The 22,430-nt window shown below is 42.0% G+C and overlaps 1 protein-coding gene across 7 annotated transcripts in view; it reads left to right on the forward strand.

Moving 5' to 3' along the window:
* The window catches only part of RGS6 (regulator of G protein signaling 6), a 276,484-nt gene that overhangs the window by 165,090 nt on the left and 88,964 nt on the right, over window positions 1-22,430 (forward strand). For all 7 annotated transcript variants that reach the window (XR_007204599.1, XM_048308531.1, XM_048308536.1 and 4 more), the window contains exon 3: window positions 1,980-2,079. Coding sequence is in view for 6 of the 7 variants with exons in the window: in XM_048308531.1 (XP_048164488.1) it covers window positions 1,980-2,079 (100 nt within the window). In the remaining variant the exon portion in view is untranslated. The remainder of the gene's footprint in view (window positions 1-1,979; window positions 2,080-22,430) is intronic.

Here is a 22,430-nt window from a genome sequence, read left to right on the forward strand (position 1 = left end):
TGGGTGACTGAGCACTGGAACAGATTGCCCGGAGAGGCTGTCCTGTCTCCCTCACCAGAGATACTCAAGAACCATCTAAATGCTATCCTGTGCCATGTGCTCTAGGATGACCCTGGTTGAGCAGGGAGGTTGGACCAGATCACCCACTGTGGTCCCCTTCAGCCTGACCCATTCTGAGATTTTGTGGCTCTTGGTCCACCCTTCACAGGTGACTGAGCTGCCCTGTCACCCGATAGGTCTGATGTTGGAGCACTGTAGCCTTGTAGGTCTGGGTTGCTAACAACTCTGATAACAAGTGATGCTGTCAGGCTCCTCTCAACAAAATGAAATGCTTTTTATCCACTCTTTAGTGGAGCAGTTACTTTTCCAGATACCCTCCGGGTATCAGAGATGAGCAGTTACTTCTCCAGATATCCTCAGACTGGGAAAAAGCCCAATGCTTTGATCAGCAAACTCTGCATGAGGCTCTGGCAAAGGAGAAAAGGAGTATTAATTTTCATAGTGATTCGTTTGAGGGAAAGTATCATTATTTTATCACAAATTAACTGTGTAAGTACCCAAAGCTCATGTAATATGTTGCATATGTCAGGATATTTTCATCTTTGTGACTTCATTCCCACTGAGAATTTGTTCACGATGTGTTAAATTAAAAGTAATATATAAACAAGGTGTGAACAGTTCAGTTAAATGGTAACCTGAGGTTAAAAACACAGTGATCAAATTCAGTGCCTGAAGTTGGCTGGGAGATTGTCTTACCACCTCGGGAAGACTTGAAATTAAACTTGTTTTGAAATGTAGGTGTTAAATCTGTGAAAAAAACTCACTTGCGTATGTAAATGAAGTGGCTTCCCAGAGATGGAGAGAGCATGTTGAGCTCTTAGGCTGTGCCTGTAGGAGAGAGAGGGGCTGTGCTCCCATGGTGTAACCTCTCTGCTGTGGCTCTGTTCTGTAGCATCTGTGAGCAGGAAATTTTTAGGTAAAATCAGAGCTGTGCTCCCTGTCTGGCTGCCCTTGGCCACCTGTCAACAACAGTGGGTGGGGCTGTGCTGTTGACTGCTTGAGCTAACAGAGACAACAGCTTTGGGTCTATTTTTGTTGGGCTTCTGAGTCCTTATTAGCTTGAAGAGAGTTTTTGGAGATACTGAATTTCTGCACTGTGTTTATGTTCAGCTTTTTGTTCTCCCTGGCATTGCCTTCGAGTAAATGCATGGGGAGTAGCCTTAAAAGAAGCAAAAATCCCTTCCCATTTCAGAGTAAGCAGGAGGAGGGTTAAGCTCGTTCCCCCAGTAACTGGATCCTCTGATTGCCATGGCTTTTGAAGATGATCATGTTTTTTTCTGTATGTGGTGGATTATGTGTGTGCCTGGGAACTAAAAGGTAGCTTGGCTGTGGAAATCCAACAAGTTTTTCTCTACAATCATTTTGCTTTTGGTTATTTACTTTGTATGCTGACCATGGGCATGTACCATCCTAGCAAACAAAACGAGGCAGGGGAAGTCCTCCTGCAGCTGTTCCATCTTCCAATCTTCTCAAGCCATAAGCAGTTGGTGACTGTCTGGGACTCTTTGGAAAATGAAAGCTCTCCTAAGGTTATAGTATTGAGGATTCAAACAAACGTGGAAGCAGAGGGGAAAGTGGATTGGATGTGAACCTCCTTAAACTGGTTGAAGTGCAACCCAGTTCATCTGTGGAGCAAACAGCACCTTTCTATCACCACTGGTCAGCAAAAGAAGTGCAGTTGCAGTTGGATTGTCAGTATCTGACCACTGCCTTCAAAGCTAGTCTATGTTGTCTCATGGTTTCTGATCTCAGGGTTTGAATTTGGGCAGGTAGTTGTGTCTCTACCTGTGTTTGTGCAGTAATACACAATGGTGTATTTGAAGCCCATTCTACCAGCAGGGCTCCAAAGCACTCATGGTATATAAGCGTTAAAGTCACCATATTGCATAAACCACCAAGTCTTCCCTTTCTTTTGACAGATTGAAGACATCGTTACAAGAATGCAGGATGACAAAACAGGTGGAGTTCCCATCCGCACTGTCAAGAGCTTTCTGTCCAAAATCCCCAGTGTCGTCACCGGTAAGAACCCCAGCTGGCAGAGAAGAGAATGTGAGCTGGTACTTGCTGGCTCTAAACAAACATACTAAAGCCACAGAAAAGAAGGAATGTGAGGAAAAAGTGCCCCCCTCTGCTTAATTTTTCTATATGTCATTCTGTTACAGGCTGAAGTATTGAACAAAGGTGTCTTAGTTCTGTTTAGTAAACAAGCATTTATATTTCTTTGGAGTGAGTTATTAAAAAGTGTTATGTAGTTTTTGCGGCTATCAGAGTATGGCCAGTAAGTGTCATTCCCTATGACAGGGGAAGGACAATCTTAGAGAAGAGGTCAGGAAAGAAAGTTGAAATTGTTTCCTCACTCATACCCGGATTCTCTTACTGGACTTTGATCACAGGTAGAGGAATATGAAATACCTTCTATGCATGTGTGCTGCTTTGATAAAGCTCTATATACAAAAGTGTGGATGGTGCAGAAATGGGGAGTCAGAGTACAAAACCATTCCTCCATGTATTTCCAGACAGAGTATCTTTCCAGTACAATGAAGATCTGTGCCATTGATAGGTGATGAGTTTATTCAGGGTGATGTAAATTGTATGGAGGCATTGTACTTGGGTTTCCGGTACCTGTTTTCACTGACTCAATTGTAGTATTGACTACAGTGTTACAAAACTACTATTTCCTCTCTCTCCACCAGAAGACTGTTGTCCAGTGTGAGATATCCAGCTACTCCTGAGATTTACAATGCTGTGTATCTTTGTAAAACAAATACAGTTTTCTGTTTTGCAGAGTCTCTTTCCAAATCAGACCAGATACATACACTAAGTCTGTTTAGAGAAGTTTCCCCTCCTGTTCTGAAAAATGAAGGGCATCGTTCTCTGTGACTGTGAGTTCGCTGCAGTAAAATTCAAATGGTCACTAAAAATGCAAAAGTTGCGTTGTTCCATATAGACAGCACCAAAAACTGAGAGAAGATGGGCAATTCAAAGGGACCTTTCTTGTTCTTGGGATTTTTATCCTTTTGTTATGTAATGGGGAAATACCTCTTGTCAACAGGGATGGTGGCAGTGCAGCTGCTGCCAAGCCATTGCAGAGGGGTGTATGTGAGCTGAAGGACTTAAAAATTTTTTTGCTGTAAAAATGGTTGGATTGAACGGAGTTTAAAGTTGTTTTGATTAATTCAAGAGTGTGTTTTGATTTCCTTGTACGTCCAGCTTAAGCTACGGGAATGGAATACAAATCTACACGGTTCTTGGGGATAATCAGGGAATATGGAAATTGGACTGACGTTTATACTTAAATGCATCTCAGTGTCAATTTCTTTTTATTGAGCAACAGGCTCTTCTGATTGAAATTGATTTCAGGGTGGTGACTCTCTAACTGGCAGTTGCACAGTTAGGGTTTTACAGTGGAAAAGAAACATGGCTCTAAAAGGAGATGTGAAAATTGCGTTACTAAATTCCAGGTTATGGCTGGATCAAGTATGAACTAAGTGTTCCTGAAGGTTCCTGGGGAAAATAATCATTTATCTGATTTGAAAACCCATTCCATAAGCTCAAGTCTGCAATACACAGACTTGATGTCTTAAGATTGACTCAGCTAAAAGAGGTTTCTGATATTCCAGTTAAAATTCATAGCATTATAAAGGTAATTGATCTAATCACCAAGCCACCACGTGTTATTCAGAAGGAAACAGGAGGCCTCACAGCATTTTTAAACCATGGTTAGCAGCTCTCTGGTGTGATGAAAACTGCTCCCTTGCACTCAGTTTTGGAACAGCAGTTGCGATTGCATCATCTTGAAATGGCTAGTTTTCACAACACAAAGAATTGTGTAAAGATGAAGATAAAATAAGAACAAAACCTCTCTTCAAAGCCCATAGAAATTCTCAGATTTGGAGGGGAACAAGCTCAGTACCATTCCCTCCAGGTTATTTTAAGGCAGCTCCCTTGTGACACATGGACAGTGCATGAAGCCTCTGAGTTTGAAAAGTATGGGAAAGTAACAGCCCAGTGGAGAGCCCAAAGTTTTCGCCATTTGTTATTTGTCTTTTCAGATGCATAGAGGTGCCTATTTGTAGACCAAAACCAAAAGAAATGTATAAATGTTATCAGTGACTGTGATCGATTGGTGAAGAGACAGGAGCACCTACATTTGTATGGAATCTGAGGACATGAGGTTTGTTCAGTCTGGGGAAGGAAAAGCTGTAGGGAATGAGAGAAGACAGGGTCAGATCCTTTCTCAGGAGTGCATGGTGAAAGTACCAAAGACAATGTACACAAGTTGCAGGGAAAGAAATCCCAACTATATTTGGATATAGGAAGAAAATTGTTCATGGTCAGAGCAGCTGAGCATGGGCCCAGTGTCCTGGAGAAGCTGTGGAACCAGTGGTTTGCAGCTGTTCAGAAACCCCTGGGCCTGGCTGAACTGAGCAGTCTGACCTAACTGTGCATTTGGCCTTGCTTTGCATGAAGGTTGGGCTAGGCAACCTTCAGAGGATCCTTCCAACCTGAATTACTCTTACGGTCATTGGACACTCAGTTTTAGTGCTTGTCTAATTCCACACAATGTCATGAACACAGGAGAAGAACTTGTATTTTCAAAAACTTTGTACCTCCTCTTGGGAAGAGCTCAATTCTAGACCATGGCATTCTCACACAGTTTTTATTTCTACCTGAAAAATGGAACAGCAACTCTGAGATGTGATTTACTTGGCAGGCTCACAGTGACTGTGATTAACAGGAATGTATTTTTGCTTGACACTTCTATTGTAATTGCTTTTCACAGGAGAAATATAAAATCTTAAAGGAAAATAAATATTACAGGAGTGCCTTGATGCTCCAAACTGGCAGCTCTGTTTATAGTACAGTGAAGTGGGTGTTTGATTTAAAGTTTGAATACCAGGGAAAGAGCTGCTCATCTCTGTTTTGCTTTCATCTGTCCTGATGCCTTAGGTATGAATGAGGTATTGGGTAACACAAGGAGAAGGAGCCTCAGGGAGTTATCAATAATGGCCCTTTCTTGACAACAGAAATCTGGGAAAAAGGATGAAAAACTTTTTTTGAATGTATGATGAGTCTGTGTGGGGTTGCTGTGCCAAAGACACATTTCAATCTGCATTGGAAGTAGACTTGTGTATCCCCTTCCCAGTCTTTTGACTCAAAGTAGGTCAGTCAAAGGAGCACACATCACACTCTTGTCTTCTTGGTTAAGTCTTGACTTTTACAGGCAAGCCATAGAGAGTGAAAGTAGGATGGGACCAGTCTGTGTGGCACCTGTGTGCGTGTGACAGACGTTGTCCAACGTTCAGAGTATGGAATGAAAAAATGCCTGAGGGCAGGGTTTGAGTAGTGCTGTGATCCGTGCCCAGAATGGGTTGTCAGCCAGTGCACATGATGGCAGTTGCTGCAATAAATGGAGTTGCACATTTGTCTTCTAGTGAGAAAGTTTTCTCAGTAAAGATTTTGTTTCTGTAAATGAATTGTTAATTCTATTTTCCCAGTCATCAGACTCTTGTAGGAACATTTCATTATACTAACCAGCAACAAAACTGGCTTTCTCATCTTTTTTTTGATTTTCGTATAATTGCATCTTAAAACTAACCTCATTTTTGGTAGGAGGACCAAACACATACAAATTTTCCTCCCACTGGTTCAGACTTGGTCTTATACAACATTGCCAAAACAAGTCAGAAAGAAGTCAGCACTGCAACAGCTGAGCTTTCCAGTACAAAAAGCCTCCTTCATGCTTCCCAATTTGCCCCACATTCCCAACCTCACTGTAGTGTCTCCTGGGTTTTTTGTACTGGCTGATCCTGTGTACCAGCATCTTTGCTACCGTAATCCAAGGGAGGCATGCAGTCTAAAATCTTTGCGCTATTCTGCCCTCCTCCCAAGAGGTTTTGATACAGCTTAGTTCTGATCCATACCCCATGACTTCAAGCGTGGCTGTCCCCACAGCTCCATTCTGAATGATACCTCCTCCTCCCAGCAGCAGTCCCATGGCCGGTCCCTTGCTCGTGCTCTGCTCCTGACCCTCACCCCAGCACTCACTTGTCCCCTTGCTGTGCTCCCAGCGCTGCCTCTGTGCTGTGGGTGGATTGATGGATTGCGCCCTGCCTGTACTGGCTTGGATTGAGAGCTGCCGCGCAAGCTTAGTGCACACAGCCCTGCCAGTGCATTTCACTCCTGTCCTGCCATGTCTTTCTTATATAAGCCATGGACCTCTCTCAGCAGAAAATGCCAATTTTACTGAAATGTGCCAGATGGCCTGTTGCTACTCGAGACTCATGAGCTAAACCAAGTTTAAACTGCTGTGTGTCTCTGTCTGAAGAAGCCAGCATGTGTCTTGGCAAATGCCTATGGAGTTGTCCCAGAACACATCAGAATGTCACTTACTCAAAGAAAGCGCATTTGGATGGAATATGGAAATCCCACGGTGTTGTGAAAGAGAGACTTCATTATTGATAATGTTCCCTGATGATGTAGTTCAAAACAGACAAGTTCTGCTGGAGAACTTTGTACACCCATTGTGAACTGAGCTCCCTTGGGGCCAGTCTGAGGGTGTTGTCTTTTCCCTTCAGAGGAGCTGAAGCACACCTCTCAAGCAGATATAGCAGCCAGAGGCCCAAGGGAGAAATAAGTTTCTCATGTCCAGAGTTTGAAAGGCCCCTGTTCAGGTGAACTGTACAGAAAAATGTTGTTGTGGCATGGGGAGCAGGCCCAGGACTGGAAGTAGTGGTAAGAGCCAGCACCCATCACCTAGCAGGCTGCAAGGTTGAGTCTTGGCCAGAATGTTTGCTTTCTTAATGCTTCTCTTCTGGGGTAGAACTTGCCTTGGTGCTTTTTGGAAACTACTGTCACTGGGACCAAAGCCTCCATGAGCTTGACTACCAATAGGTTTGGCTTCCCTAGGCTGTCTGTCCAGCTGCTTGCATCACCTTAACCCAGGGCTTTCACTGCAGGACTGAGTCTGATAAAGATTTCCTTCAGCATTTGGGTAGTTTCATTCTAGATATTTTGTCTTTGCTATGTAGTTTTGCTTTGAAAAATAGGACACTTGAAATGTGGAACTGACTCTATTTCAGGCAAAGTTAGTAGATGTAGATAGTCCCAAATCTAAACCAAGTTCAATCTTTTGCTAAGCATGAATGAGTCTATTTAGTTAAAATAAGCAACAAAAAAACACGGACAAACAAAAAAACCCCCCGAAATTTAAATCAATATCCAAGGTAATACTGGGTGTTTTCAGATTTGTGTAGGATATAAAGAACATGCTCATGGATTAAAATTGATATATGTTTATATGTACATACTGTATAATTTTTGATGGTTTTCCACATTTCTATAGAGCAGATGCTGCACAGTAAATTCAGCAGTTTAGCAATTGCTTGGTGGAAACTGGTTTGCCAAACACTGGTTGGACATACAGATCCATTTATTTCTCATTAAAAAATCAATTGTTCTGAGCAAGTTGCATTTAAACTAATTCAAGTCAAGACTAGGCTTCTTCATAACAACTTACATTTCCTTCTTTTATGCATCTCTTCAAATTGCACCCAATGGAAATGTAATCCCTCCATCCCTCAATAAGAAGTCTATTATTTCAAAGCTGCCATGAATCACGCAGCGTTAGACATGTCAGCAATTACATGAGTAGCACATGTCTTGCAATTATTTTTTTTTCCTGTAGTTTTCTCTTAAGCTCTCTACTTGCATGCCAGGAGACAAATTAACCCAGTTAAGGAGTCAAAGTCTTATGCTGTCATCATCCTCAGCTCCGTCCTCCCTCCCTTTTTCTTCTTAACTGCATCCAGCTTCCTACCTTTCAAATGGTGAGAAGGATGAGGGAGGAAGAGATGAAAATCAGCTCCCTGAAGTGTAGCAATTTTGTGCCTGTTGTAACGATGCAAATCACCACCTTGTGAAGCAAAAGCTTGAAGGATTTGATTTCAGAGTACAAGGGGGATAGCAGATAGTTCAAATAGGACGTGGTTGTCAAATAAATAGGAGAAAGCCATTTTAAACAGTGGGTATTCAATATATCTTTCTGTCCATCTGCACATGTGTACACCTAAATATATGTAAATAGTGCACAGTTTTTGGTAAGAGTAAGCCTAAGAGCGGTAAGTGTTGCATGCTAGAAATAACCAAGGACAAGTTTCTGCATTTGTAGGTGCTGTGCAGAGCGAGGACTGCTAGTGTTTGTGTATCACTGCCCTCTGCTGCAACCAAGCTACAGCTCACATCATGCAGCTGCTCACCTTCCTCACAAGTGCTGTGTCTGTGTTGTGCTTTCCCAGCTCAGGGGGCATTCATTTGGTGCATTTTGTGTCCTGCTTGTTCCATCATAGTGGTCCTTCCTTGCTGTGTGGCATAAACCCAGCCCAAATATTGGGGTATGTGTGACTTGGCAGCTGCTCTGAGCTTGGAGAGGAAGGATGATTTTCACAGCTGGCTGTTGATGCTACTTCCATGTGTGTCGTTCGTAATTTTGCCATCCTCTTCAGGACTGCTCATCTCCAAAAAAGCATGCTTGTACATCACATGAAGCTTACATATCCCATAAAAAGTGTATGCTTGCACTATAGGATAAATCCTAAATCATTCAATAAAATTAACCATCACTTAAAATTACCAAAATTGAACACTCTTCATATGTTTCATATGACAGCACTTGAAAGTAGTCACACCTGAGATGAAAAATACTGGAGGAAGTGCACGTCACAGCAGGGGGTTGCATTAAAATCTGGCTTAGGCCACTGAAACACTTATGAAACCAGTCCTGAGGCTTTAGTATTATTTCAGTCAATAAAAAGGTTTCTTAAGTGCTAAAGTCCAGAATATTATGAGAAGTTTAACTTCTGTACGTTAGAATTGTGAAGGTACTTTCTGGTCCTACTTGTCCTTGCTGTGATTTGAACCTCTGCATCTGTCAAGTGAAGCTATGCTGAATCACAAACTTAAATAATTATGCTGCTTGGATATTCCTGTGGCCAATAAAACTACAATGAAAAATCACCCAAACCACCAAATGGTCCAGCTTTATTTTTCTGCAGTGACTTGTCTGCTTTTTCCGGACAGCAGAGATGATGTCAAAAGGGAAAGTAAACCCAAGACAACCCTCCAGCCATGTGGGCAGAAACTAGAACACAAAATTATAATTCTTCTTATTGATGAGCATGATCATAAAAATTGCTGGAGTGGAAAGCAATAAATGAAAAGCTATGAGCCTGGAACAAAGCAGATCTATTAAAAATGGCTTTATTTTTTTTTTTCCCCTACCAACATTTGCTTTTAGGCCTTTTCAATCTTTCAGTTGAGACTAAAAGCTGGAATAGAGACAGATTTCATGACAAATTACCTGTTGAATTCCAGTGTTTAGATGAATTGGTAATTCAGCCACAATAAATAAAAAAAAAATTGGATATTAAGAAGGGTCTTGTTGCTGACTGCACTTTTATTCTGAAACACAGCATTTAGCTGATGGAATATTGTGGCTAATGAATAAAGCATTAAAAAGAAAAGTCAACAATATTTCAATGCCTGTAGAAATACGTAGGGATGAATGATCAATGCTTTTCTGCATTCATCTCATCTTCAAAAGCATAGCTTTATTACAGAAGGTTGTTTCCAGATCTGAATGACACAGCGAAAGAGCAGAGATTAATTATAAGAACTGTGTGGCTTTGTTTTTTGGATGTGAGTGTTGAGCAGACTGCACTCAAGCTGCAGTACTTCACCTCTCCTGTCTTCACTTCATAGCAACCTGGGAGTTGTGTGGTGAAGGATCTACCAACACGGTTTTGTTTTTTCACACATCTTGCTTTGTTTCTGCCCTGCCTCCAGCATTCCTGTGGGCTGCAAAGCATCCGATTCACAGCAGAGCAGCTTTGCTCCCGCTGTGCCCGAGAAGCCACATCCGCCCTGAGGAGCATGGGGGGATCTGACCCTTAGACAACCCAGTTTTACTTTGAGGTAGTGCAAAAGCAACAATATGTAAAAGCACAATGATAATCAATAGCAGTGTGAAGGCACAAATCTTTTGAGTGTAGATTGACAGCCATTACTTTGAATCTGTTGCTTTAATTCAATGCTATTCCAACCATTAGAAAAATAACCCACTCACATTACTGGGTGAATACCTCTGCCTCTTTATTCCATGCATAGATTCTGTTCATTGTTATCTGGCATTCTTTGCCTTTTTTAAGTCAAAGTAATTTTCAGGGTATTATTTATTGAGGAGATTCTTACTTGCATTTTACCTAAAGAGTTTATTTTGCAAAAAACCTAAGAGTTTCTTCTAGGATTTAAATTTTCTGACTTTAATCAGTGTGTTGTTATAAAGAAATGCAGAAGTTAGCTTCTAAACTGTAATTATAGAAGTTAGCTTCTATACTGTAAAATGCAGAAGTTAGCTTCAATAACTGTAATTCCAGTCTCATAAATAATTTTTACATGTTAGATTTGATAGGTGAGTATTGTATGTTTGATATATCTCAGTTACCACACTAAAGTTACTATTAATGTAGCTCTTGGGGGTGAGGTGAAAAGGAAGGGATGGGTTTGCTTTTTTGCTTTAAATAGTACCAGGAATTACATAGACCACCAGCTTATTTTTACTAGCCATAAATAGCCAGAAATCACTGTAGCTGAAAGCTGCACTGGGCAGTGAGAATACATCTCCACAAGAGGCTGTAGGCCAAGGGGTTGGCATAGTTCTAGATTGGACAAATTGTATGGCCTGGTTCATGTGGATACCCTGAATGGTCGATGAATAGCTTGTTTTATTCTGCCTGTTCCAGTAGAAATACACAGCTCTTTGGTCTGTTGTGTATTTGCACCTGAAAGCACCATAGAATTGGCTTTAGAACCTTCTATAAGAAAAAGGAAAGGGACAACAAAAAGCTTTCAGGCTTTCCATGTATATCTATTGCTATAAATATATACATTTGCATGTTTTCTTTGGGTTTTTTCTTCCTGCGTGGATAAATCTCTCAAAACTGCATGCTGGCTTCCCATGGATTTGTTTTGAGTATGGTGTGAACTGATGAGCTTGGATATTTTTGATGTATGATTCACTACCACATGCAGAGAAGAAAATTATATTTTGGTCCTGCAGAGCAATAAAACTAAGCAATTAGGTCTTCGTTCAGTTAATTCCTGTTTGATGGCTGGGTGCTTTGCTGGAAGAGAGTCTCAGGATTCAGCTCCATTGCAAGGTCACTTACACTGTAAGAATTTTCTCCATGTAGATACCTCCACAATATGGTCAGGATTGTAAACTAACTCTTACCTAGGAATGAGTAATAAAACTGACAGGAAACTTTGAGAAGTTGGTTAATGTAATACACTAATTATGTTCATAGGCAAAAAAATAACATAGGCTGATGAGGAAAGTAACGTGTTTCTAGCAGTGGAAGGTTTTACATCCAATTATTGTAGGGTATTGTGTGGTATTGCATAGAAATTCTATTATTCTTGAACCTATTTTATTGTGGATCGGATTGTCTCTCTTGGTCTTTTCCTTTTTTATTTTTTGGAAACTCAGTTGTGTGCTGGTTGATGCCAAAATGATTGTCAAATTCACCGAGTGACTAATTTCTGATGGGCTTTTTCTTGCATGATATTTTACTTTTGCCCTAGCTACTCAGTACGTTTCATTCCTATTTTCCTGAGTAGGTTTGACTGATGGGGAACCACACTTTTTAACAAATGAGATCTGCCAAATGTCCAGTGTTTTGTTGAATGTTGTCTGTTTTTCTCCTATCAGAGAGACAGTGACAGGTGAGCTTTCTAAGGAAGCAGTAGTGGCTATAGAAAATAAAAGTTACTGCGTTCTGCTAAAATTTTGATCACAAGGCTGTCATTACTGAAGCAAATGAATTGGATAGTGGCCTGTTCATCAAAGATTATTTCTTTTGTCAAGCAGAAAAAAACAGAATCTGAAGACTAAATCTTTTAAGATATGATTTGTAATTTTGCACTGTAGCATCTCATGTTCATCGTTTACGTCATTGCTACATGGGTAGTGCATTATAATTTGATACTGTGTTTGTTTGGTTTTTTTGAGTAGGAAGAGTTGATTTTAGAGCTCCAAAGAGCATTGGGTTTTTGAAACAGGGGCTTGCTTTCTTGGAGAGCTGTAAAATTGTCTAGGTTTGACACACAGCTTCCCTGGCTCAAAGCCTCTTTACATTTGTAGATCTTATGGGACAGTATCCAATTTAAAAAATGCCTGGAGTAAAAAAAATCTTGCTGTCACCTTAAAAAAGTTACTGTCACCCTTCAAAAAGTAGTAACATGCCCTAAAGCTGTTCTTTGTTGCTGGTCTGACTTTGTCCAGAGAAGGTTCTGGTATCGAACCTGGTGTTATGTTTGACAATGAAGATACTTCTTCTCCACAAAAAATACTTAGTCACTGCAGTGAAATAGCCACTTCACTTTCTGTTTGTTGAAGTTTTTAATAAATTGTGTCTCTGAAAGCATGCCTGACTTCAAAGCACCTTTCCCACAGCCTTAATTCTTCTTGTGCTTCTCCCCTGGACCCTTACCCAAGCTTTTAACAACCTTTTTGAACAATGAAAACCAGAATTATCTGAAATTTTCATTAACAGCTGTGCTAGTGCTAAGTGCAGGGGTTATGTAACCTCTCTGATCCTGCTTCACAGCCACCCTCTGAGGTGAAGCACCACACTGACCACTCATGGTACTCATTTGCCTAGTGGAGGACAAGTGTGCAAGAGGAAGATGCTTATCAAGAAAGGATTCCAGTAAGCTCTCAGTTACCTTTGTTATTATCCATGATACATAAGCAAATTAATGAGTTTCTGTTTTTAAAGTATGTCTCGCAGAATTATAGAATATACTGAGTTGGAAGGGATGCACAAGGATCATCAAAGTTCAACTTCTGACTCTGCACAAGACTTCCCAAGAATCACACCAAGTGCCTGAGAGCATTGTCCAAATGCTTCTTGACACTTGACAGGCTTGGTGCTGTGACCACTTCCCTGTTCCAGTTGAGCCTGTTCCAGTGCCCAGCCACTCTCTGGGTGAAGAACCTTTTCCTAATATCCAATCTAAACCTTCCCTGATGCAACCTCATGCCATTTCCTCAAGTCCTGTCACTGATCACCACAGAGAGGAGATCAGTGTCTGCCCCTCCTCTTCCCCTCTCAAGGAAGCTGTAGACTGCAATGAGGTCACCCCTCAGTCTCTTCCAGGCTGAAGAAGCCAAGTGATCTCAACCCCTCCTTATAGAGCTTCCCCTCAAGGCCCTTCACAATCGCTGTAGCCCTCCTTTGGACACTCTCTGTAAGTTTTATATCCTTCTTATATTGTGGTGCCTAAAACTGCCCCCAGCACTCAAGGTGAGGCCACCCCAGTGCAGAGCAGAGCAGGACAAGCCCCTCCCTTGCCCAGTTGTTCTGATGTACCCCAGGACAGGGTTGGCCCTCCTGGCTGCCAGGGCACTGCTGACTCGTATCCAACTTGCCAGAGACCAGGAGCCCCAGGTCCCTTTCCACAGTGCTGCTCTCCAGCCTCTTGCTCCCCAGTCTGTCCATTGATCCAGGGTTGCCTCATCACAGCACTTGTCTTTGTTAAAATTTTGTCCATCTGGTGATTGCACAGCCCTGTGATTTGTCCTGATCTCTCTGCAGGACCTCCCTGTCTTCAAGGGAGTCAACAACTCCTCCCAGTTTAGTGTCATCAGCCAACTTACTCAGTATGCCTTCAAGTCCTGCATCCAAGTAGCTTTTGAAGATGTTGACAAGAATTGGCCCTAAAATGGAGCCCTGGGGAACCCCACTAGTGACCAGCTGCCAGTCTGATGTCACCCCATTCACTACAACCCTTTTTGCCTGGCCCATGAGCCAGTTGCTCACCCATCACATGGTGTGTTTATCTAGCTAAGTGCTGGACATTTTGTCCAGAAGGATCCTGTGAGAGACAGTATCAAAAGCTGTACTGAAATCCATAACGATTACATCAGCTTCCCTTGATCAACTAGGTGGGTTACCTTGTTGTAAAAGGAAATTATTGCTGTTGACAAGCAACAGATCAAGGAAGGCATCTTTCCTAGTCAGCACCCTTAGTACCTGTATCATGAAGTTATCATCCAGTGTTGTAGGAATCTTTGGAACCTGTTTGTGCCAGCTGTGGGGTATTCCTGAAGTATGTTAGCATATCTTGGCACCATCTCTGTCAATGACTTCCTGCTCATTTGCTCCCTGCTCAGCCCATTAGGCTGAGGTGCTTGAGGCAGAAGTGTTACTGAAGCCAGCATCACAGTGGGAGAACATCCCCCTCACAGCTCAGCAAATCCCCATGGCCGAGTGCTGGCTCAGAGCAGGTCGTCTGGGAATAGACATGAAGCCTTGAGCTCCCACCTCTCTGTGCTGGGGGAAGCCCTCTGGCAGCCTTGATGCCTTCCTGAGGGTGTTTGCATCATTATTCTGTAATACTGCTCTACCTTCCCGTTCCTGGCACATTTGTAAGGGTTGTGACATTAAAGTTGGTGAAGAGGGGGAGAGATCAGAACTGTATCTAATGCAATCAGGGGAATAAGGCTCAAGAGAGTTCCTCTTGCAGCCTCTCTACTGTAGTCAGTCAGCCTGCCTTTGGAGCCCTGTGCAAGTTAGATTTGAGCATGACTTCTAATTAGGTATCTGGGTCATGTTTGACATGCTCTTGGTTTGGCATTGATGTTTCTGTGCTCCTACTTAGCTCTAAATTTGCCAGCTGTTTTCCTTAAATAATTCCACTTTCCACTAAAGGATTGTGTATCTTATATAATTACACCCACGGTAGTGTGAGGCCAGTCATAGGGACACAGAGGTAGAAATAGCTCAGCATTTTACACCAGCCTTGGCATTCCTTAATTGTATCATTAAAATCTGGATTCCTGCCTCTGCTGTGACAAGCTTCTTTAGCTCTGCTGAGCTCTCATTCATAACGTCTAGACTCTGTGAATTCAGGTGCAGCTCTGGAAACAGCTGTCCTCTGTTCCACTGAGTCCTCTAGGGCTTGCCTGTCAACTGTTTAATCCAGAAATGTCAAGATTAAATTCCCTTTCATTACTTCTCTTCAGCGGTCGAAGGATTTGTTACCAATTTGGATAGATTCAGGGATGAGTTTTCTTCAAATAGTCTCAGGCCATGAAGCATTTTCTGAAACAGGGATTCACATTATGTGAGCTAAACTAGTCACAGCACTTTGGGAGCAGATTGTGAGAGCGCTGGAAAAGTCATGGGGTGTAGATTACCAGACTAGGAAAAAACTTTGCATGTGCAGTGTCAGGCTAGAGCTTTGTCATTCTGAGAGTACTTTCGTTAAAGTATGGTTTGTTCCATTAAGGGTCCATGCTGTTGAAAGAAAGTTAAAAAAAAAAAAAAGTCTGATTTTGTCAACACCCACTCCTCTTTCCTGGAATTCCTGGGCTATTCTGTTCATAGAAAAGGCAATGCCCATTTTAGGGACAGTTTATGTGAGAATTGCATCTGCGTATTGCAGTAGGTGTCTTATTATTCCATTTTGAAAAATGCTTCTTTCGAAATTAAGAAATCCTGATGCTTCTCCTAGTTCACCATTTGGTTCCAGTCTGTTCTTCTTGCGTGGTTGTGTTACCTCCCACCATTGGCAGATTCTGCAAGGCCCCACCCACATTTCTTCAAGCCCACCTCTGAAGGGAGCCTGCAAGAAGGATGGAGAGGGACTTTTCTGCAAGAGCATGTTGTGATAGGACAAGAGGGAATGGCTCAAACTAAAACAGAGTAGGTTTAGATTAGATATTAGGAAAAAAATTCTTTACTGTGAGGGTGGCAAGGCTCACAGTAAACAGTTTTCCCAGAGAAGCTGTGGATGCCCCATCCCTGGAGGTGTTCAAGGCCAGGTTGGATGGGGCTCTGAGCAACCTAGTCAAGAGTATCCCTGCCTATGGTAGTGGGATTGGAACTAGATGATCTTAAGGTCCCTTCTAACCCAAGCCATTCTGTGAGTCTATGAAAATAGTCCACATTTCTCAGGGATTAAAGCCAACATGCTCTAATGTGTGGCAAGACAGCACACAGGAATGGGAACTTGGGGGGTATGTGAGGAGAGGTTGAAAAGCCGTCACACCTTGATTGTGACAGTCATCTGCCATTGCATATTTTCACTTTTGGGTAACACTGATTGTTAAACCCATAGGTTTGCCCTGCAAAACAGGAGGGTGTCCTTTGCAGATGATACTGAGAGAGGTGGATTAATATGCTGCTACAGTGAGAGGTAAAACCTGCAGATGCTTTGCGTCAAGTCTGCATGGGTCCATGGAGCCACCGTGCTGGCTTTGCTAAATTAAAGTAAGGTAGCATCTGCTCTTCAGCTGTGTCAATTGGCAGTACCTGATCAGCTTGACTGAGTCTCTGAGCCTGTTCCTGCCTGTGTCACAGTTCATCCTATCTTGTTCTGTTGCATACCAAATTTTATTTCTGGAGAGGTATTGTGGAATTCCACTGTCCTAATGAAAACCTATATAGATTCGCACAGTAACATGAATGGCAGCTGCTGCATTTTGTTTTGTTACATAAATTTATCCCTTTTTTTATTCTTGAACTTTGTATGTTAAGCTTTTGGTGATGAAAATGGTAATTTCATGGTAGGTTTTGTGGGCACAGGATAATATACGACCTACTCTCTGTAAATAATCAGAGGTGCCAGGTAGGGTTGTAGTAATGATGATAATGTGCAATACCATATTTCGAGTGAGAAGTTGCTGAAAGGCCTTTGGCATGCAGAGGGGCCTCACTGCATCTGTTTAGGGAACTTGCTGCAAATGCTCTGTTCTGAGGGGTTTCTACAGAACAGTTGTGAGCGAGACTCTGCAGGATCCCTTCTGGTGTTGGGATACAAGTTTTCAGAAAGGGTAGCTTCCAGCAAAGCCAGGCTACCGTGGGTATCCCTGCATGCAGCTGTGCTTGGAACCATTGTGGCGAAGACACTAACTTTGCAAGCTCCCTGTAGGTGCTGGGAGGGACAGAAGGGCATGTCCTTTTCAGGTGTGTCCCTTTTCTCCTGCTTCTGCCTTTTTTCCTCATACCCTGCAGCTGCTGAAGGGACTGGTCTCACCTACTGAGATGAGAGCATACAGAAGATTTCTCTAAAGTGACACTCTTGGCTAACATGGAGCAAGTTGGCAGATGTGAACTGCAAAAGGCAGGCTCTAAGTGGTATAGTAAGGGTGCCCACTTTGTGTCAAACCAGTGGCCACCAACAACCCTCTGGCCATGGATCCTGTAGTGGCTATCTAGGGTACTATATAAGAAAAAAAGCAATGTTTAGCAATACTGTGGAGGGATGTTCCTCAGTCTCCAGCTGTCTGGACTGAGCGGGACATGGGGGGGGGGGGGGGTCATAGTCAGATGTTTTGCCATTGTGCACTGATTTGATTGTGTTTACATTTTTCAGCTATATGGAACAAATGGTTTTACCTCACAGTAAGGAAAAAAAGCCTTTTAGGAAGTAGTTTGGAATGTAATTAAATATTTTCAGCATTTTACATTGACATACATAAAATCCTGCAAATGTACACATAATGTACTGTTTAGCTTGAGTGTGACAGACACAAAGGTGTACTGTTATAGACATGGATTTTGGTGTTTGACTGGAACAAAGCAGTCCTTTGCTCCTTTCCTAATACAGACTAATAGTTGGACTACATTAACATTGTAGGTCCCTTCAAAATGAAGTATTCTGTTGTATACTAGTCAAATAACCATCCCAGTTGGCTAGCTGAAGAGACTGTCTGAGAACATGCTTTTGTACTGCTAGTGCCATGGAGAGCCAACTGCTCTGTGCAGAAGGTCCTGCACTGATTACTTTCAGCTCCCAGGATATCTCACCCTTACTGTCTTGGCATGCTTGAAGGTTTCATCTTTCTCTGCAGTTCAAGAAAATTAGTCAACCTTCTTATCCCATCACATCCCACCTGAACATGCTCAGCCTGTTACTATCCTTGTTTGCCGCTTTACATCACTCCTGTTTTTTTATCTCTGAGCTATGTTAAAGTCACACAGGTGACTTTAGCCATTTATGCTTATTCGGGATCATGATGAATGGTGGCATTTTGATACAAAACTTGTTTGTTTGGCTTTCAGTGTTTTTTTTAGATTTTGGATGTATAGATACAGCTGGACTGTACAAAAAATTAAAAATCCACCAAGTGTGTGGTTTACAGTTAATCAAATATATGCCCTGCAGAATGTTTTGTCCCTTTAATGTTGCATTACTGAGTACTTTCATGAAAGAAATTACCCACTTACCCTTAAGGGACAGTTTTGATATATATAATTGGTAATTTTAAAAGAAATCTCTACAGTACTGGAAGACTGATGTGAATTGTATAGCTCTTTATTTTACTGTGTACGAACTAAAGTGTTCCCACATAGTGGATGGGGGTTTTTTTAAATGTAAAATTTTACAGGTGAAGGCGTAACTAAAGAAAAAAATGTGCCCAGGTTTTCCTATAAATCTTAAACTGTTTTATAAAATTTTGACTGCTGAATTGTAAGGCAAAAAGAAACAATCGGATGAATTACAGAATTTATTATGGGCCTATATGCCAGCTCAAGAAAGAGAGGAGTGTTTGAAACCAGGCACAGGCTCCTCCAGTATCTGTGTGGTAAGGTGAAACACTTGAAGTGCCCTTGAAATAAGCCTGGCATTAAAAAATGTCTCTAACCATTATGCCAATATATCTTGTCAAAAGCTGGTTAGATGTAGGCTCCTGAGGGCTTTTCAGTTTTGAAAATGGAACAAAAGGCTCTAAAGTAATTTCTGAAACTGTGTCCAGTATATTTTTTAAAAATTCAGGAAGGTTGTCTGTAGGACAACTTTTTGTTGTGTCACTCGTTTGTCTGGAGTTGATGTCCTTTGTAGTCAAGAGATGTAACAAATCTGTCTGGGGTAGTTCTCAAAAACACAAATGGTTATTAGCCTGCCATGGCCCAGTTTTAGTCTGAGGGAAATGTCCATGTCTTTTTGTATTCAGGGAGGCAAAAGGATGCAAACAACTAGAGAGAAGAAAAGGAGAAACAGGCAAGGAGGTGCATTTGTTTTGCTTTCATAATTACTACTTTAAAATACCAGATTACAGACAGCATACAAATACCCAACGATTTAGTTTCATAAAAGGGAGCATTCTAAACCAGCAAAAACTTATAATTGCTTCAAAATAGGTTTAAGACAAAAATGTGCATTTAATAACCAGACGATAAAATTGAAGAGATCTTAATGGAAAAAACTGCAGTTGAATCTAAGCCAGCTGGGGACCTACTTACCTCCATTCCTGATATCCTGATAGCCACTAATTATCCATCCTGCTAAAAGGTTAAAAGCCCCTATTATTTTTTTTTTTTCCAGATCAATTTTTCTTACATTATTTTAATACCAAGAAAGTAATTAAGCCCCATCAACATGTGGCTGTTTTCATTGGCGTGTGCTTTGGCAGGGGCTGTTGTGGGTTTGTATGGAGCTCTCAGTCTGCACAGTGAGGGACTCACTAGTGGTCAAACTGGTTTGTATTTAGAAGTAGTTCTGTTCTTCCCTGATACCAGAACTTAACCAGGATGCTGTTGCCCAGCCATGACAGCTTGGTGTGGGGACAGGTCAAAGCATTTGCCAGGCTAGCAAGGCAGCTCTGGTGCTGCGGAGAGGGTAGACAGGGTCATGCCAAAGGCACCAATTTCCTGACCCTGTATTAAAAGCCTCAGAAGTGAAAGAGTTGGAAAAGTGATTAGCAGCTAGAGGTGCCTCCCGGGGTACCCGCTTCCCCATGCTGGATTGCTGGCCCTCATGGCAGTCTGGCAGTGCAGGCACTCTTTCTCCTGCAGTCAGGGATTCAGGTGATCTAGAAGCTCCTGTGCAGGGAACTCCTCCAGGGTGGGAACCCCACTTGAATCACTGGTGTGCCACATGGCCCAAAAGGCACTAACTGGCCATCCCCGCCCATAGTGCTTCAGATGGGCATTGCCAACAGCTGTCTAGTTCTTGACCATCTGCAAGTGCTTGAATTTTTTCTTCTTGTTGTTGCCCATGGTAAACCTCCTGGACACTCTTCTGCTCTGCTTCCAGGACTTGACTGCATATCCTGAAGCAGTTTCTTTACACACTTAATCTGAAGTGGTAGTGAAATAAACACATCATTTCTATTTTGTGTTTTCATTTCAAATAATGGAAAAATCTGTTCTCCCTTATAGAATCTTTCAATTTTTTAGGTTGTAAAAGATCTTTAAGACTACTGAGTCCAGTCATTAACCTAACACTGCCAAGCCCACCGTTAAACCATGTCTCCAAGTGTCCCATTCACATGTCTTTTAAATATCTCCAGAGATGGTAACTCAATCACTTCCCCGGACTGCCTGTTCCAATGCTTGATAACCTTGTCAGTGAAGAAATTTTTCCTAATATCTAATCTTCTAGCCTTACCACTTTTTACATGAGAGAAGAGGCCAACCCCCACCTTGCTACAACCTGCCTTCAGGTAATTGTAGAGTGTGATAAGGTCACCCTGGGTCTCCTTTTCTCCAGGCTAAGCAACCCCTCAGCTTCTTGTCTCGATTGGAGGCCAAGAATTCTGTTTCCTATGGGCTGCAGGAAGAGCAGGAGAACAGTTTCACCATGTTGAAATCAATATCTTAAATTGTGTTCTTTTGATCTGTTTATGGTCTACTCATAAAATGCACAGTCACTAGGGAGAGGTTAGAAGTTTGTTGACTTTTTTTGTATTTTTCTGGAGGTTTCTGTGATGTCCATTTTGACTGATGTATTGTAGCAGGCTGACCCTGGCTGGATGCCAGGTGTCCACCAATGCACCATCATTCCTCCTCCTTAGCTGGACAGGAGAAAGAAAATATAACAAAAGCCTCACAGGTCAAGATCAGGACAGGGAGAGATCACTCACGAGTTACTGTCAAGGGCAAAACAGACTCAACTTGGGGAAATTAATTGAATTTATTACCAATCAAGTCAGAGTAGGATAATGAGAAATAACCCCAAATCTCTTAATAACCTTATCCCAGAGACACTATAACCTCCACTGATGGGCTCAGCCTTGGCCAGTGGCAGGCCTGTCTTGGAGCCAGCAGGCACTGGCTCTGTCAGGAACAGGGGAAGCTCCCAGCAGCTTCTCACAGAAGCCACGTATGTAGCCCTCCTGCTGCCAAAACCTTGCCATGCCAATCTGATCAATGTGCATAAAATGCTTGTTTTATACTGGGAACCAATAGCCTCAGCAAAGCCTCACAAGAACACACTCCAGACTTGGACTCACAAGACCCACTAAGACAGGTATTTTTAAGATCCGAGTCTAAATCTAAGGAGAGTTAAAGTCACAATACCAAAAGCATCTTTGGCAGAAACACAGTCAGTTTGCCAGACCAGCGTTCTGGGCTTTTATAAGTGTAATTTGAAGAAAGGTTTTTTTATTTTTGGTGGGACATTGAGGGAAAGCTGGAGATGCTGACTGTATCTTGTAATATTGGATACTGGGAGGGTGTGTTGAAGGATGAGGATAAGTCATTGGCATGAGACAAGTTTCTTTAAGAAGTAGGTGAATAATTTGTCATGCTGTACTGCACTTTATAATAAGGCTGTCATCTCCACATCTGTGACATGACTCTCTATGTGTTTTCAAATTTAAATGCATAAAAGACCCCCTCATGACTTTAGGAAGCAAATATCTCTTGCTTTAACCTCTTCTCTCACCAGACCAGCTCCTGGCAGCAAATTGCTGGCTTAGCCATAGTCTGGCAGCCTTTGCTTGGATTTTGCAGCAGGTGTGGTCAGAGCCATGAAGGGAAACTGTTATTGATTGCGTCCTTGGTTTCAAATTTGCATGACCTTGTTGTAGTTTGATCATGTTTGCAGAAGGCAGTCTGTGAGTAAGCTAGTGACAGAAGGTAAATACTGCTCTTTCAATTTGTTCTCTCAATTTGGAAACAATATTCTGAGTTACCTGCCTTGGGACTACTGCAGTTTGCTCTGAAAATAGTGCTAGTAAAATTTGCATGGCACTGGCAGGTTTCAGTCTTTGAAAGTAAAACCAGAAATGAGCCTTTAATGACCAGGGACTCTGCACAGGGGAGTAGGACTGGGGGGACTTTTTGGGCAGGAATTGGTATTAATGATCAACATTATGAAGTTGAAAGGCATTTTATGTTTTCACAGTGTTAAGTAAATATCAATTTATTAATCTTTGCAGCTCTCCTAAAAGACATTGCTACACTTTCTTCAGCCATATATTTGTCCTTCAGGAACATTATATAGTCTTTCCCAAGCCATACAGACATGTGCTAGAATGGAACTTGGGATATCCCGATGAAGACCAGGTACATCCAGTA

Source organism: Corvus hawaiiensis, chromosome 6 (genome assembly GCF_020740725.1).
Source record: "Corvus hawaiiensis isolate bCorHaw1 chromosome 6, bCorHaw1.pri.cur, whole genome shotgun sequence".
NCBI lineage: Eukaryota > Metazoa > Chordata > Aves > Passeriformes > Corvidae > Corvus > Corvus hawaiiensis.